Raw genomic sequence first — 16,058 nt, forward strand, 5'->3', positions numbered from 1 at the left:
CTGTATGCAATCTTTAGATTGCAAACGCTGTTCAATGTTGTGCTATTGCATAGCATTGATCAGTGCTATCTGTGCTCTTCTGCTTGAGCCTGCCAAAGCATGCTGGAGATATAGAAAAGACACCAGATGGCAAGGAGGCAGATAGGAACCCTCTGGTCATCATGGAAGCTGATCGGGACCCCGCAATTATCTTATGGTGGTCCAGATCAGCTTACACAACTATGCGCCCACATACAATAACGCACTTTAGGTCTCGCAATTATTGTAGGATATAAAAGGGTTAACAGCCTAGCTGTGACCCCTGGATGACGATTCAAGCTGGGGCCGCACGAAGCGGGGGATGACATCCCAATCCCATTACCGTCCTATAGCGGGAACGGGTTAAAGGGCAGTTCCCAACCAGGGTGACTCCAGCTGTTGCAAAACTACAACTCCCAGCATGTCCGGACAGCCGTTGGCTGTCCGGGCATACTGGGAGTTGTAGTTTTGCAAAGCTGCCCTTAGCTTCAGAGCTAAAATCCTTCACAAATTCTTCATCGTGTTTGCCAACCAGTGTGCCTTCAGCTGTTGCAAAACTACACCTCCCGGCATGCGAAAGGCATGCTGTTAGTTGTAGCTTTGCAACAGCTGGAGGTGCCCTGGTTGGGAAACACTGCTCTAAGGCTACGTCCACACGTGCTGTATTTTGCTGCAGATTTTTGCAACCCAGTATAGTCAATATGTGGCAAAATCAGCTGCAGAACTTATCCCAAGGCGGGAATCGACTTGGGTTAAAAAAAAAATAAGAGAATAAAAAAAAAAAATATATATATAAAAAAAAAAAATTATATATATATATATATATATATATATATATATATAAAAAAATTATATATATATATATATATATATATATATATAAAAAAAATTATATATATATATATATATATATATATATATATATATTTTTTTTTTTTTTTATAAAATAAACACAGTACTCTCTGTATGGCATTTTGGGGGCCAAAAACACAGACAAAAGGGAAGTTTTTTCAGCCTTTTGTGGCACTTTTTAGGCTCAGGCTTAGTTTTCCAAAATCTTCAGCATGTTGAGGGTATGAAAACATTGATTTATTTATTTATTTATTTATTCATTCCACACACTTTTCTTTGCTTTGAAAGTATGTGAGGATTCAATTTTGCGCCATTTATTTATTTATTTTTTGCATTTTGCGCCAAAACTTAACGTCAATTTTAAATATATAAAAATTCAGGCGGGCAAATACAAATCACTATGTAAGGAGATATGTGAGATATTATTAGCGATACCGTCGCACTCGTTTTTACCACTCAGTTACTTAGGATGATTGACATGAAAATAGCGCGTTTTATTATGATTTTAATAACCGCAGGAAAGTAATTTAAATTATTACAGCAATTTTGGAAAATCATAGTAAAAAAAGCGACAGAGCTGCGGAGCCTCCAGTTGAAAGTGAGCGGCACCAGACGGTAGGTTTGGAAACCAATTTAAAAATAAATAAAGTTTGGAAATATATATATAACAGTATCTTAAAATGTCAGGATTATAAATACAATATACAATATATAACTTAGCTTTTTTGTACACTATTCAACAGTAACGTAATGTTAAGCTTTGTCCATGTTTCTCTGCTGGATCCCTTCATAGTTATTTTTCTCTAAGGTGATATAGGATGTAATTCTAGGCAGGTGATCACCCCCCACCGCAGACGTCAGCGCCATCTCGTGCCCGGACTATACCCACAACTAGGGCAGAGACGGTAAAGGGACATTCAGCTGATGATACTCTGAGCAGTGTTTATATACTAGTGTGCCTACATGGTGATAGATGTAGTTTTGCAACAGCTGGAGGCACCCTGATCTGGAAACACTGGAATACAGACTGCTGCTCCATAGAAAAATACTGAATGGACAAGAATATAACTACTATAATACTGCTCCTATATACAAGAATATAACTACTATAATACTGCTCCTATATACAGGAATATAACTACTATAATACTGCTCCTATATACAAGAATATAACTACTATAATACTGCCTCCTATATACAAGAATATAACTACTATAATACTGCCTCCTATATACAAGAATATAACTACTATAATACTGCTCCTATATACAAGAATATAACTACTATAATACTGCTCCTATATACAAGAATATAACTACTATAATACTGCCTTCTATGTACAAGAATATAACTACTATAATACTGCTCCTATATACAAGAATATAACTACTATAATACTGCTCCTATATACAAAAATATAAGTACTATAATACTGCCCCTATATACAAGAATATAACTACTATAATACTGCTCCTATGTACAAGAATATAACTACTATAATGCTGTCTCCTATATACAAGAATAGAACTACTATAATACTGCTCCTATATACAAGAATATAACTACTATAATACTTCTCCTATGTACAAGAATATAACTACTATAATACTGCTCCTATATACAAGAATATAACTACTATAATACTGCTCCTATATACAAGAATATAACTACTATAATACTGTCTCCTATATACAAGAATATATCTACTATAATACTGCTCCTATATACAAGAATATAACTACTATAATACTGCTCCTATATACAAGAATATCACTACTATAATACTGCCACCTGTGTACAAGAATATAACTACTATAATACTGTTCCTATATACAAGAATATAACTACTATAATACTGCTCCTATATACAAGAAAATAACTACTATAATACTGCTCCTATATACAAGAATATAACTACTATAATACTGCCTCCTATATACAAGAATATAACTACTATAATACTGCCTCCTATATACAAGAATATAACTACTATAATACTGCTCCTATATACAAGACCATAACTACTATAATACTGCTCCTATATACAAGAATATAACTACTATAATACTGCTCCTATATACAAGAATATATCTACTATAATACTGCTCCTATATACAAGAATATAACTACTATAATACTGCTCCTATATACAAGACTATAACTACTATAATACTGCTCCTATATACAGGAATATAACTACTATAATACTGCTCCTATATACAAGAAAATAACTACTATAATACTGCTCCTATATACAAGAATATAACTACTATAATACTGCCTCCTATATACAAGAATGTAACTACTATAATACTGCCTCCTATATACAAGAATATAACTACTATAATACTGCCCCCTATATACAAGAATATAACTACTATAATACTGCTCCTATATACAAGAATATAACTACTATAATACTGCTCCTATATACAAGAATATAACTACTATAATACTGCTCCTATATACATATACTGACCTATATCCCTACTAGCAATGAGGCCGACACCTGCAGTCAACATAAAGATGTATACAGATCTCATTGAGTTTAGTACAAGCTGTATGAATTCATAGACAATCAGCGCCCCCTGGTGGAATTTATCATAGATCACCTTACACAGAAATATTATGACATAATTGTGCAGAGAAACAGAAAAAAACGAACAGAATGTATAAGATAGTATCCACGGAACAATAAACAAAACATTTAGTCTAATCTTCAATTTTTCTTCTTTAGGTTCATTTTACAGAATCTGTTATCCATAAAAATATAGATACACTAGAGAGAAGCAATGAAAGAGTTAACTTCAGTAATGGCGAAATAAACCGACCAATCAGAAGTCTCCAGCGTCACAAACGGTCGAACTGTGGAACCGAAATGTATTATAACTATGAAGACGAACATTGCTGCAAGATGTGCCCTATAGGTGAGATCATCTACCGCTGTGTATTTACATAGTATTATAGTAGTTATATTCTTGTATATAGGAGCAGTATTATAGTAGTTATATTCTTGTATATAGGGGGCAGTATTATAGTAGTTATAATCTTGTATATAGGAGCAGTATTATAGTAGTTATATTCTTGTATATAGGAGCAGTATTATAGTAGTTATATTCTTGTATATAGGAGCAGTATTATAGTAGTTATATTCTTGTATATAGGAGGAAGTATTATAGTAGTTATATTCTTGTATATAGGAGGCAGTATTATAGTAGTTATATTCTTGTATATAGGAGCAGTATTATAGTAGTTATATTCTTGTATATAGGAGCAGTATTATAGTAGTTATATTCTTGTATATAGGAGCAGTATTATAGTAGTTATATTCTTGTATATAGGAGCAGTATTATAGTAGTTATATTCTTGTATATAGGAGCAGTATTATAGTAGTTATATTCTTGTATATAGGAGCAGTATTATAGTAGTTATATTCTTGTATATAGGGGGCAGTATTATAGTAGTTATATTCTTGTATATAGGAGCAGTATTATAGTAGTTATATTCTTGTATATAGGGAGCAGTATTATAGTAGTTATATTCTTGTATATAGGAGCAGTATTATAGTAGTTATATTCTTGTATATAGGAGCAGTATTATAGTAGTTATAGTCTTCTATATAGGAGCAGCATTATAGTAGTTATATTCTTGTATATAGGAGCAGTATTATAGTAGTTATATTCTTGTATATAGGAGCAGTATTATAGTAGTTATATTCTTGTATATAGGAGCAGTATTATAGTAGTTATATTCTTGTATATAGGAGCAGTATTATAGTAGTTATATTCTTGTATATAGGAGCAGTATTATAGTAGTTATATTCTTGTATATAGGGGGCAGTATTATAGTAGTTATATTCTTGTATATAGGAGGCAGTATTATAGTAGTTATATTCTTGTATATAGGAGTAGTATTATAGTAGTTATATTCTTGTATATAGGAGCAGTATTATAGTAGTTATATTCTTGTACATAGGAGGCAGTATTATAGTAGTTATATTCTTGTATATAGGAGGCAGTATTATAGTAGTTATATTCTTGTATATAGGAGCAGTATTATAGTAGTTATATTCTTGTATATAGGAGCAGTATTATAGTAGTTATATTCTTGTATATAGGAGCAGTATTATAGTAGTTATATTTTTGTATATAGGAGCAGTATTATAGTAGTTATATTCTTGTATATAGGGGCAGTATTATAGTAGCTATATTCTTGTATATAGGAGCAGTATTATAGTAGTTATATTCTTGTATATAGGAGGCAGTATTATAGTAGTTATATTCTTGTATATAGGAGCAGTATTATAGTAGATATATTCTTGTATATAGGAGGCAGTATTATAGTAGTTATATTCTTTTACAAAGGGGGCAGTATTATAGTAGTTATATTCTTTTACAAAGGGGGCAGTATTATAGAAGTTATATTCCTGTCTATATACCTGATATATATAGCGGAGCTCTAATTTGCCATCACTCCTGGTTTTACGCCTCAGTGCACACTATTGAAAAGGTTTTTGTGCCATTTGGAAGCCATTTTATTTAGAGAAATATCCTGGCAGCAGGGACCCTTGAGATCAAGCATTATATGGGGCCAATAATTCCTATGTGGTTAGTATAATTACCTCTAGGATCTCTGAGATGCTTTTGTATTTTCTCTCTTTTAGGTCACTATAAGGAGAAGCCGTGTTCTGCTCCTGAGCAGGATTCTGTATGTAAACCTTGTGTCGCAGGCACCTTCCTCGCTCACATCAACTACGTAACTGAATGCAGACGTTGTACGCGTTGTGATCCAGGTACAGTGCGCATAGTCACTTCTCCGTATCCATGTATGTTATAAGACTTCTGCAATTGTTTTATGAGAAAAAACTTAATTTACTCCTAAGGGAAAATAACCTTTTGGGATAACTAATTTCCAAACCTTTATTCTGATAATGGGGAAAGCAGCTGCATAAAGTACCATTTTCATTCTTTCTCGTTATTGCCATTTTAAGGAATAGATCAGTGTTTTTCAAACAGTGTGTTTCCTTCTGTTGCAATACTACAACTCCCAGCATGACCGGACAGCCAAAAAAAACACAAAGTGTACTGGGATACTGCAAACTCCCCCCTTAAAGAAAGATATCAGTGGTGTTTTCTAGTGGGATAAGGCGTAGTCCAGTGTTTTTTTTAACCAGTGTTCCTCCACCTGGAGCAAAACTATAGGTTGTGTTATTTTGAAACAGCTGGAGACAAACTGAAAAACACTGGAATCGATATATTTTAGGGAAGTGTAATTCCTTAAAATGTATCTAAATCTTTTCATATACTCTTAGTAGACATACTGAACATGTTCTTAATGATGGGGGTTGTAGTTTTGCAATGTCTGATATATTGTTGTTACATCTACTGTTCACTCCTGATGTTGTAATCCCACAATGTGTAGTAGTCCAGTTCTGTAAAGTAGTTGCCATACTCCATGATGCCACTTTAGATCTATAAAGATTTTTGAGCTTATCTCAGTCTTTCTTTGACAGACAGACAGGGGGGAAAAATGCAAAGTGTACTGGGATACTGCAAACTCCCCCTCTTAAAGAAAGATGTCAGTGGTGTTTTCAAGGTGGATAATGCATAGTCCAGTGTTTTCCAACCAGTCTTCCTCCACCTGTTGCAAAACTACAACTCCCAGCATACTCAGAGAGCCATGTTGTAATCCCACAATGTGTAGTAGTCGTGCTCTGTAAAGTGGTTGCCATACTCCATGATGCCCGGTAAGATTTATACAGATATTTTAGTTTATCTCAAACTTTCTTTGACAGACACACAAGTGGAAGTGGTGAGATGCTCTGCAGATAGAAATTCACAATGTGCCTGTAAAGAAGGTTATTATCTATCTGCGGATCACTGCATACTGTGTACAAAATGCCACAATCGGAGTGTAACCAAGAATTGTAAGTAGAATTCTTCTCATTGTCCAGTACTGGGGTTGTTAGGCTGTTATTAGAGGATAGCATTATGTAGAGAAGTGACAGAGGTGAATTGACCTATAATCACATTTGAGGTGTTTTATGAAGATTTAAAGTCTTTAGGCTGTGGTCACATGTTTAATTTTACTGCATTTTTTATGCATATTCAGTTTCTTTAACGATTTTTAAAAAATCAAGGTAAAAATGGGACATTTTACTGTGATTTACCAAATTTGTGACAAAATAGCACCTTTTTTGTTAAGATTTGGAGAAAATCATGGCAAAAAAAAAACATTAAAAAAGCTGCAAAAAAAAAATGCAATGTGTGAACACAGCCTCAGGGGAGGTGTATATCTACTATATATCCTGATCCCATAAATATAGCAGCAGTATACAGATAATGTGCAAGGGAGGTGTATAACTACTAGTGTTGAGCGGCATAGGCCATATTCGAATTCGCGAATATTCGCGAATATATGGACGAATATCCGTCATACATTCGCGAATATTCGCATATTCGTTATATTATCGTTTTATTTTCGCATATGCGAATATTCACATATGCGAAAATTAGCATTTGTGAATATTGGCAAAAACAAAATTAGAGCATGCGAAAATTCGCATATGCTAATTTTCGCATATGCAAATTTTCGTGCGACAGTCTCACACAGTAGTATTACAGCCTTCTTTACACCACACAAGCTGGAAGCAGAGAGGGATGATCACTGTGATGTGTACTGGGAAAAAAAAAAACGAATATTCGTAATTACGAATATATACCGCAATATTCGCGAAATTCGCGAATTTGCGAATATGCGATATTCGCGAATAATATTCGAATTGCGAATATTCGCGAGCAACACTAATAACTACTATAATCCTGATCCCACAGAGATAGCAGCAGTATACAGAGAGAGCTGGAGGAGAAGTGTGTAACTACAATATATCCTGATCCCATAGAAATTGCAGCAGCAGTATACAGATAGAGCTGGAGGGGAGGTGTATAACTACTACATATCCTGATCCCATAGAAATAGCAGCAGCAGTATACATATAGAGCTGGAGGGGGTGTATAACTACTATATATCCTGATCCCATAGAAATAGCAGCAGCAGTATACAGATAGAGCTGGAGGGGAGGTGTATAACTACTATATATCCTGATCCCATAGAAATAGCAGCAGCAGTATACAGATAGAGCTGGAGGAGAGGTGTATAACTAATGTATATCCTGATCCTAGAGAGATAGCAGCAGTATACAGATAGAGCTGGAGGGGAGGTGTATAACTAATATATATCCTGATTCCATAGAGATAGCAGCAGTATACAGATAGAGCTGGAGGGGAGGTATATAACTACTATATATCCTGATCCCATAGAGATACCAGCAGTATACAGATAGAGCTGGAGGGGAGGTTTATAACTACCGTATATCCTGATTCCATAGAGAGCAGCAGTATACAGATAGAGCTGGAGGAGAGGTGTATAACTAATATATATCCTGATCCCAGAGAGATAGCAGCAGTATACAGATAGAGCTGGAGGGGAGGTGTATAACTACTGTATATCCTGATTCCATAGAGATAGCAACAGTATTCAGATAGAGCTGGAGGGGAGGTATACGACTACTATATATCCTGATCACAGAGATAGCAGCAGTATACAGATAGAACTGGAGGCAAAGTGTACATCTACTATATATATATATATATATATATATATATATATATATATATATATATATCTCCTGATCCCATAGAGATAGCAGCAGCAGTATACAGATAGAGCTGGAGGTAGGGGAGGGGTCTGGGAGCTAGCAGGAGGGATCTGATGATGTCACCCTGTAGTTCACTCCTAAATCATTGTATTCTGAAGGTCCTGTCCAGTCCTGATTGTGATTATGGAGGGGGCCTATGGGGCCCCCTCTATTGTATGTGTGTCCCAGGGATAAGTTACTTTAAGACGCAGGGTTCCCCTCAGTATTTCAGGAGGTGTTGTGCTAAACCTGTAAGAAGCAGTGTCCTGTCTAGTCTGTTTTCTAGTTGATATGCAATGTAACATGTCTTGGGGCCAGCACCTGTCTATGGCCTAAAGGATAAATTAAATGAACACTACACATTGTCTCCCCATCCTCTATCTGTGCAGTAATGGGGGTTGTGGTGGAGACAAGGAGATACAATGTAACCAGGACAATATTGTATCATAGGTTGGATACTACAGTATCTAATGAGGTCATTGAGTGAGAACATGTGGCTCTCTTCTGCCACCTAATGGACACATAGCAGTTTTACATGACTATTCTAATCTGCACATTAATAAACTTTAGAACAGTGTTTATCAACCAGGGTGCCTCCAGCTGTTGCAAAACTACAGCTCCCAGTATGCCCGGACAGCCAACAGCCTCCAGATATACAGTATAGTAGCTATACACTTCTCATCCAGCTTTTGGTATCAGGATAGATAGCACTTATACCCCACCCCCTCCAGCTCTATCCATATACTGCTGCTATCTCTAGGTGATTAGGATATATAGAAGTTATACCTCACCCCTCTGCTATGTCTTTGGGATCAGAATATTTAACAGTTATACACCTCCCCTTCAGCTCTATCTGTATACTGTTGCAGCTATCTTTGTGGTATCAGGATATATAGTAGTTATACACCTCCCCTCCAGCTCTATCTGTATATTGCTGCTATCTCTATAGGATCAGGATATATAGTAGTTATACACCTTCCCTCCAGATCTATCTCTATCTATACTGCTGCTATCTCTATGGGATCAGGATATATAGTAGTTATACACCTCAGCTCCAGCTCTATCTGTATACTGCTGCTGCTATCTCTATGGGATCAGGATATATAGTAGTTATACACCTCCCCTTCAGCTCTATCTGTAATACTGCTGCTATATCTATAGGATCAGGATATATAGTAGTTATACACCTCCCCTTCAGCTCTATCTGTATACTGCTGCTATCTCTATGGGATCAGGATATATAGAAGTTATACACCTCCCCTCCAGCTCTATCTGTATACTGCTGCTATCTCTATAGGATCAGGATATATAGTAGTTTTACACCTCCCCTCCAGCTCTATCTGTAATACTGCTGCTATCTCTATGGGATCAGGATACATAGTAGTTATACACCTCCCCTTCAGCTCTATCTGTATACTGCTGCTATCTCTATGGGATCAGGATATATAGTAGTTATACACCTCCCCTCCAGCTTTATCTGTATATTGCTGCTATCTCTATGGGATCAGGATATATAGTAGTTATACACCTCCCCTCCAGCTCTATCTGTAAACTTCTGCTATATTTAGTAGTTATACCCCTCCCCTCCAGCTCTATCTGTATACTGCTGCTATCTCTATGGGATCAGGATATATAGTAGTTATACACCTCCCCTCCAGCTCTATATGTATACTGCTGCTATCTCTATAGGATCAGGATATATAGTAGTTATACACCTCCTCTTCAGCTCTATCTGTATACTGCTGCTATCTCTATGGGATCAGGATATATAGTAGTTAAACACCTCCCCTTCAGCTCTATCTGTATACTGCTGCTATCTCTATGGGATCAGGATATATAGTAGTTATACACCTCCCCTTCAGCTCTATCTGTATACTGCTGCTATCTCTATGGGATCAGGATATAAAGTAGTTATACACCTCCCCTTCAGCTCTATCTGTATACTGCTGCTATCTCTATGGGATCAGGATATATAGTAGTTATACACCTCCCCTCCAGCTCTATCTGTATACTGTTGCTATCTCTATGAGATCAGGATATATAGTAGTTATACACCTCCCCTCCAGCTCTATCTGTATATTGCTGCTATCTCTATAGGATCAGGATACATAGTAGTTATACACCTCCCCTCCAGCTCTATCTGTAAACTTCTGCTATATTTAGTAGTTATACCCCTCCCCTCCAGCTCTATCTGTATACTGCTGCTATCTCTATGGGATCAGGATATATAGTAGTTATACACCTCCCCTCCAACTCTATATGTATACTGCTGCTATCTCTATAGGATCAGGATATATAGTAGTTATACACCTCCTCTTCAGCTCTATCTCTATACTGCTGCTATCTCTATGGGATCAGGATATATAGTAGTTATACACCTCCCCTTCAGCTCTATCTGTATACTGCTGCTATCTCTATGGGATCAGGATATAAAGTAGTTATACACCTCCCCTTCAGCTCTATCTGTATACTGCTGCTATCTCTATGGGATCAGGATATAAAGTAGTTATACACCTCCCCTTCAGCTCTATCTGTATACTGCTGCTATCTCTATGGGATCAGGATATATAGTAGTTATACACCTCCCCTCCAGCTCTATCTGTATACTGTTGCTATCTCTATGAGATCAGGATATATAGTAGTTATACACCTCCCCTCCAGCTCTATCTGTATACTGCTGCTATCTCTATAGGATCAGGATACATAGTAGTTATACACCTCCCCTCCAGCTCTATCTGTAAACTTCTGCTATATATAGTAGTTATACCCCTCCCCTCCAGCTCTATCTGCATACTGCTGCTATCTCTATGGGATCAGGATATATAGTATTTATACACCTCCCCATCAGCTCTATCTGTATACTGCTGCTGCTATTTCTATAGGATCAGGCTATATAGTAGTTATATACCTCCCCTCCAGCTCTATCTGTATACTGCTGCTATCTCTATGGGATCAGGATATATAGTAGTTATACACCTCCCCTCCAGCTCTATCTGTATATTGCTGCTATCTTTATGGGATCAGGATATATAGTAGTTATACACCTCCCCTCCAGCTCTATCTGTAAACTTCTGCTATATATAGTAGTTATACACCTCCCCTCCAGCTCTATCTGTATACTGCTGCTATCTCTATGGGATCAGGATATATAGTAGTTATACACCTCCCCTTCAGCTCTATCTGTAATACTGCTGCTATCTCTATGGGATCAGGATATATAGTAGTTATACACCTCCCCTTCAGCTCTATCTGTATACTGCTGCTATCTCTATGGGATCAGGATATATAGTAGTTATACACCTCCCCTCCAGCTCTATCTGTATACTGCTGCTATCTCTATAGTATCAGGATATATAGTAGTTTTACACCTCCCCTCCAGCTCTATCTGTAATACTGCTGCTATATTTAGTAGTTATACCCCTCCCCTCCAGCTCTATCTGTATACTGCTGCTATCTCTATGGGATCAGGATATATAGTAGTTATACACCTCCCCTCCAGCTCTATATGTATACTGCTGCTATCTCTATAGGATCAGGATATATAGTAGTTATACACCTCCTCTTCAGCTCTATCTGTATACTGCTGCTATCTCTATGGAATCAGGATATATAGTAGTTATACACCTCCCCTTCAGCTCTATCTGTATACTGCTGCTATCTCTATGGGATCAGGATATAAAGTAGTTATACACCTCCCCTTCAGCTCTATCTGTATACTGCTGCTATCTCTATGGGATCAGGATATATAGTAGTTATACACCTCCCCTCCAGCTCTATCTGTATACTGCTGCTATCTCTATGAGATCAGGATATATAGTAGTTATACACCTCCCCTCCAGCTCTATCTGTATATTGCTGCTATCTCTATAGGATCAGGATACATAGTAGTTATACACCTCCCCTCCAGCTCTATCTGTAAACTTCTGCTATATATAGTAGTTATACCCCTCCCCTCCAGCTCTATCTGTATACTGCTGCTATCTCTATGGGATCAGGATATATAGTAGTTATACACCTCCCCTCCAGCTCTATCTGTATATTGCTGCTATCTCTATGGGATCAGGATATATAGTAGTTATACACCTCTCCTCCAGCTCTATCTGTAAACTTCTGCTATATATAGTAGTTATACACCTCCCCTCCAGCTCTATCTGTATACTGCTGCTATCTCTATGGGATCAGGATATATAGTAGTTATACACCTCCCCTCCAGCTCTATCTGTATACTGCTGCTGCTATCTCTATGGGATCTGGATATATAGTAGTTATACATCTCCCCTCCAGCTCTATCTGTATACTGCTGCTATCTCTATGGGATCAGGATATATAGTAGTTATACACCTCCCCTCCAGCTCTATCTGTATACTGCTGCTGCTATCTCTATGGGATCTGGATATATAGTAGTTATACATCTCCCCTCCAGCTCTATCTGTATACTGCTGCTATCTCTATGGGATCAGGATATATAGTAGTTATACACCTCCCCTCCAGCTCTATCTGTATACTGCTGCTGCTATCTCTATGGGATCAGGATATATAGTAGTTATACCCCTCCCATCCAGCTTTACATGGTCATCTAGATGTTACAAAACTACAACTCCCAGCATGCTGGGAGTTGTAGTTTTGCAGTATCTAGAGGTCCACAGTTTGGAGACCACTGATCTAGAACGTGGTCACACGAAGAACTGTAGATCTGTATGTCTACACCACTTATATATCTTCATCCATAGGCTCCTCAACAAACAATGCTCAATGTGGAGGCTGCCTGCCCGGTTACTATGAAGAACAGGATGAATGTCGTCCGTCCTGTGATCAGTAAGTGCTAAATAACATGAAGTTACATAGAAATTGTTATAATTTGTTACAATATGTGTTTAAATGTTTTTGGTCAAGTTCTTTCACATCAATCTTTGTTCATAAATAACCAGAAGGCAAAAAGCTCAAAGCATTCAGTCATAGATTCTATCCATGACTATACGACCGTCGTGGATGGTGCATTGTCCTGCTGACCGTCTCCTTCTGCCATAGAGGAAACAGCTGCCATGGAGGGATGAACTTGGTCACCACAATGTTTAGATAAGCCCGACTATTCAAATGTCTATTCACAGGTATGAGAGGAGCCACGGTGCGCCAAGAAAACATTCCCCTCACCATAATATCTCTTCTACCCGCATGAACTGTTCACACCTGACACGAAGCACACATCAACATGCTGCTTCTACCAAATTCTGCCCCTCTTCTCCATTAGCATGATGCAACAGAGATCTGGATCAGGTCATGTTTATCCACAGAGATCTGGATCCATCTGACCAGGTCATGTTTCTCTATAGAGATCTGGATCCATCTGACCAGGCCATGTTTCTCTATAGAGATCTGGATCCATCTGACCAGGCCATGTTTCTCTATAGAGATCTGGATCCATTTGACCAGGCCATGTTTCTCCACAGAGATCTGGATCAGGTCATGTTTCTCCACAGAGATCTGGATCCATCTGACCAGGCCATGTTTCTCTATAGAGATCTGGATCCATCTGACCAGGCCATGTTTCCCCACAGAGATCTGGATCCATCTGACCAGGCCATGTTTCTCTATAGAGATCTGGATCCATCTGACCAGGCCATGTTTCTCTACAGAGATCTGGATCCATCTGACCAGGCCATGTTTCTCCATAGAGATCTGCACCCATCTGACCAGGCCATGTTTCTCTATAGAGATCTAGATCCATCTGACTAGACCATGTTTGTCCATAGAGATCTGGATCCATCTGACCAGGCCATGTTTCTCTATAGAGATCTGAATCCATTTGATCAGGCCATGTTTCTCCATAGAGATCTGGATCCATCTGACCGGGACATGTTTCTCTATAGAGATCTGGACCCATCTGACCAGGCCATGTTTCCCTATAGACATCTGGACCCATCTGACCAGGCCATGTTTTTCCACAGAGATCTGGATCCATCTGACCAGGCCATGTTTCTCCTCAAAGATCTGGATCCATCTGACCAGGCCGTGTTTCTCTATAGAGATCTGGATCCATCTGACCAGGACATGTTTCTCTACAGAGATCTGAGTCCACCTGACCATGCCATGTTTCTCTATACAGATCTGGATCCATCTGACCAGGCCATGTTTCTCCATAGAGATCTGGATCCATCTGACCAGGCCATGTTTCTCCATAGAGATCTGGATCCATCTGACTAGGCCATGTTTTTCCATAGAGACTGGATCCATCTGACCAGGCCATGTTTCTCCATAGCGATCTGGATCCATCTGACCAGGCCATGTTTCTCCATAGAGATCTGGATCCATCTGACCAGGCCATGTTTCTCTATAGAGATATGGTTCCATTTGACCAGGCCATGTTTCTCAATAGAGATCTGGATCCATCTGACCGGGACATGTTTCTCTATAGAGATCTGGACCCATCTGGCCAGGCCATGTTTCTCAATAGAGATCTGGATTCATCTGACCAGGCCATGTTTCTCCTCAAAGATCTGGATCCATCTGACCAGTCATGTTTCTCTATAGAGATCTGGATCCATCTGACCAGGACGTGTTTCTCTACAGAGATCTGGATCCATCTGACCAGGCCATGTTTCTCTATAGAGATCTGGATCCATCTGACCAGGCCATGTTTCTCTATAGAGATCTGGATTTATCTGACCAGGCCATGTTTCTCCATAGAGATCTGGATCCATCTGACCAGGCCATGTTTCTCTATAGAGATCTGGATCCATCTGACCAGGACATGTTTCTCTATAGAGATCTGGATCCATCTGACCAGGCCATGTTTTTCCATAGTGACCGGATCCATCGGACCAGGCCATGTTTCTCTATAGAGATATGGATCCATTTGACCAGGACATGTTTCTCTATAGAGATCTGGATCCATCTGACCAGGCCATGTTTCTCTACAGAGATCTGGACCCATCTGACCAGGCCATGTTTCTCCATAGAGATCTGGATCCATCTGACCGGGACATTTTTCTCTACAGAGATCTGGACCCATCTGACCAGGCCATGTTTCTCTGCAGAGATCTGGACCCATCTGACCAGGCCATGTTTCTCTATAGAGATCTGGATCCATCTGACCAGGTCATGTTTCGCTATAGAGATCTGGATCCATCTGACCAGGCCATGTTTCTCTATAGAAATTTGGATCCATTTGACCAGGCCATGTTTCTCCATAGAGATCTGGATACATCTGACCAGGCCATGTTTCTCCACAGAGATCCGGATACATCTGACCAGGTCATGTTTCTCTACAGAGATCTGGATCCATTTGACCAGGCCATGTTTCTCTATAGAGATCTGGATCCATCTGATCAAGCCATGTTTGTCCAAAGAGATCTGGATCCATCTGACCAGGCCATGTTTCTCTATAGAGATCTGGATCCATTTGAGCAGGCCATGTTTCTCCATAGAGATCTGGATCCATTTGACCGGGACATGTTTCTCTATAGAGATCTGGACCCATCTGACCAGGCCATGT

At 38.5% G+C, this 16,058-nt stretch overlaps 1 protein-coding gene across 1 annotated transcript in view; it reads left to right on the forward strand.

Moving 5' to 3' along the window:
• Window positions 1-16,058, forward strand: part of TNFRSF25 (TNF receptor superfamily member 25) — a 78,573-nt gene that overhangs the window by 36,478 nt on the left and 26,037 nt on the right. The window contains exons 2-5 of the mRNA XM_056542654.1: window positions 3,608-3,797; window positions 5,534-5,662; window positions 6,665-6,796; window positions 13,297-13,381. Of these exons, the coding sequence (XP_056398629.1) occupies window positions 3,608-3,797; window positions 5,534-5,662; window positions 6,665-6,796; window positions 13,297-13,381 (536 nt within the window). The remainder of the gene's footprint in view (window positions 1-3,607; window positions 3,798-5,533; window positions 5,663-6,664; window positions 6,797-13,296; window positions 13,382-16,058) is intronic.

Source organism: Hyla sarda, chromosome 10, assembly GCF_029499605.1.
Source record: "Hyla sarda isolate aHylSar1 chromosome 10, aHylSar1.hap1, whole genome shotgun sequence".
In the NCBI taxonomy this organism is placed as follows: domain Eukaryota; kingdom Metazoa; phylum Chordata; class Amphibia; order Anura; family Hylidae; genus Hyla; species Hyla sarda.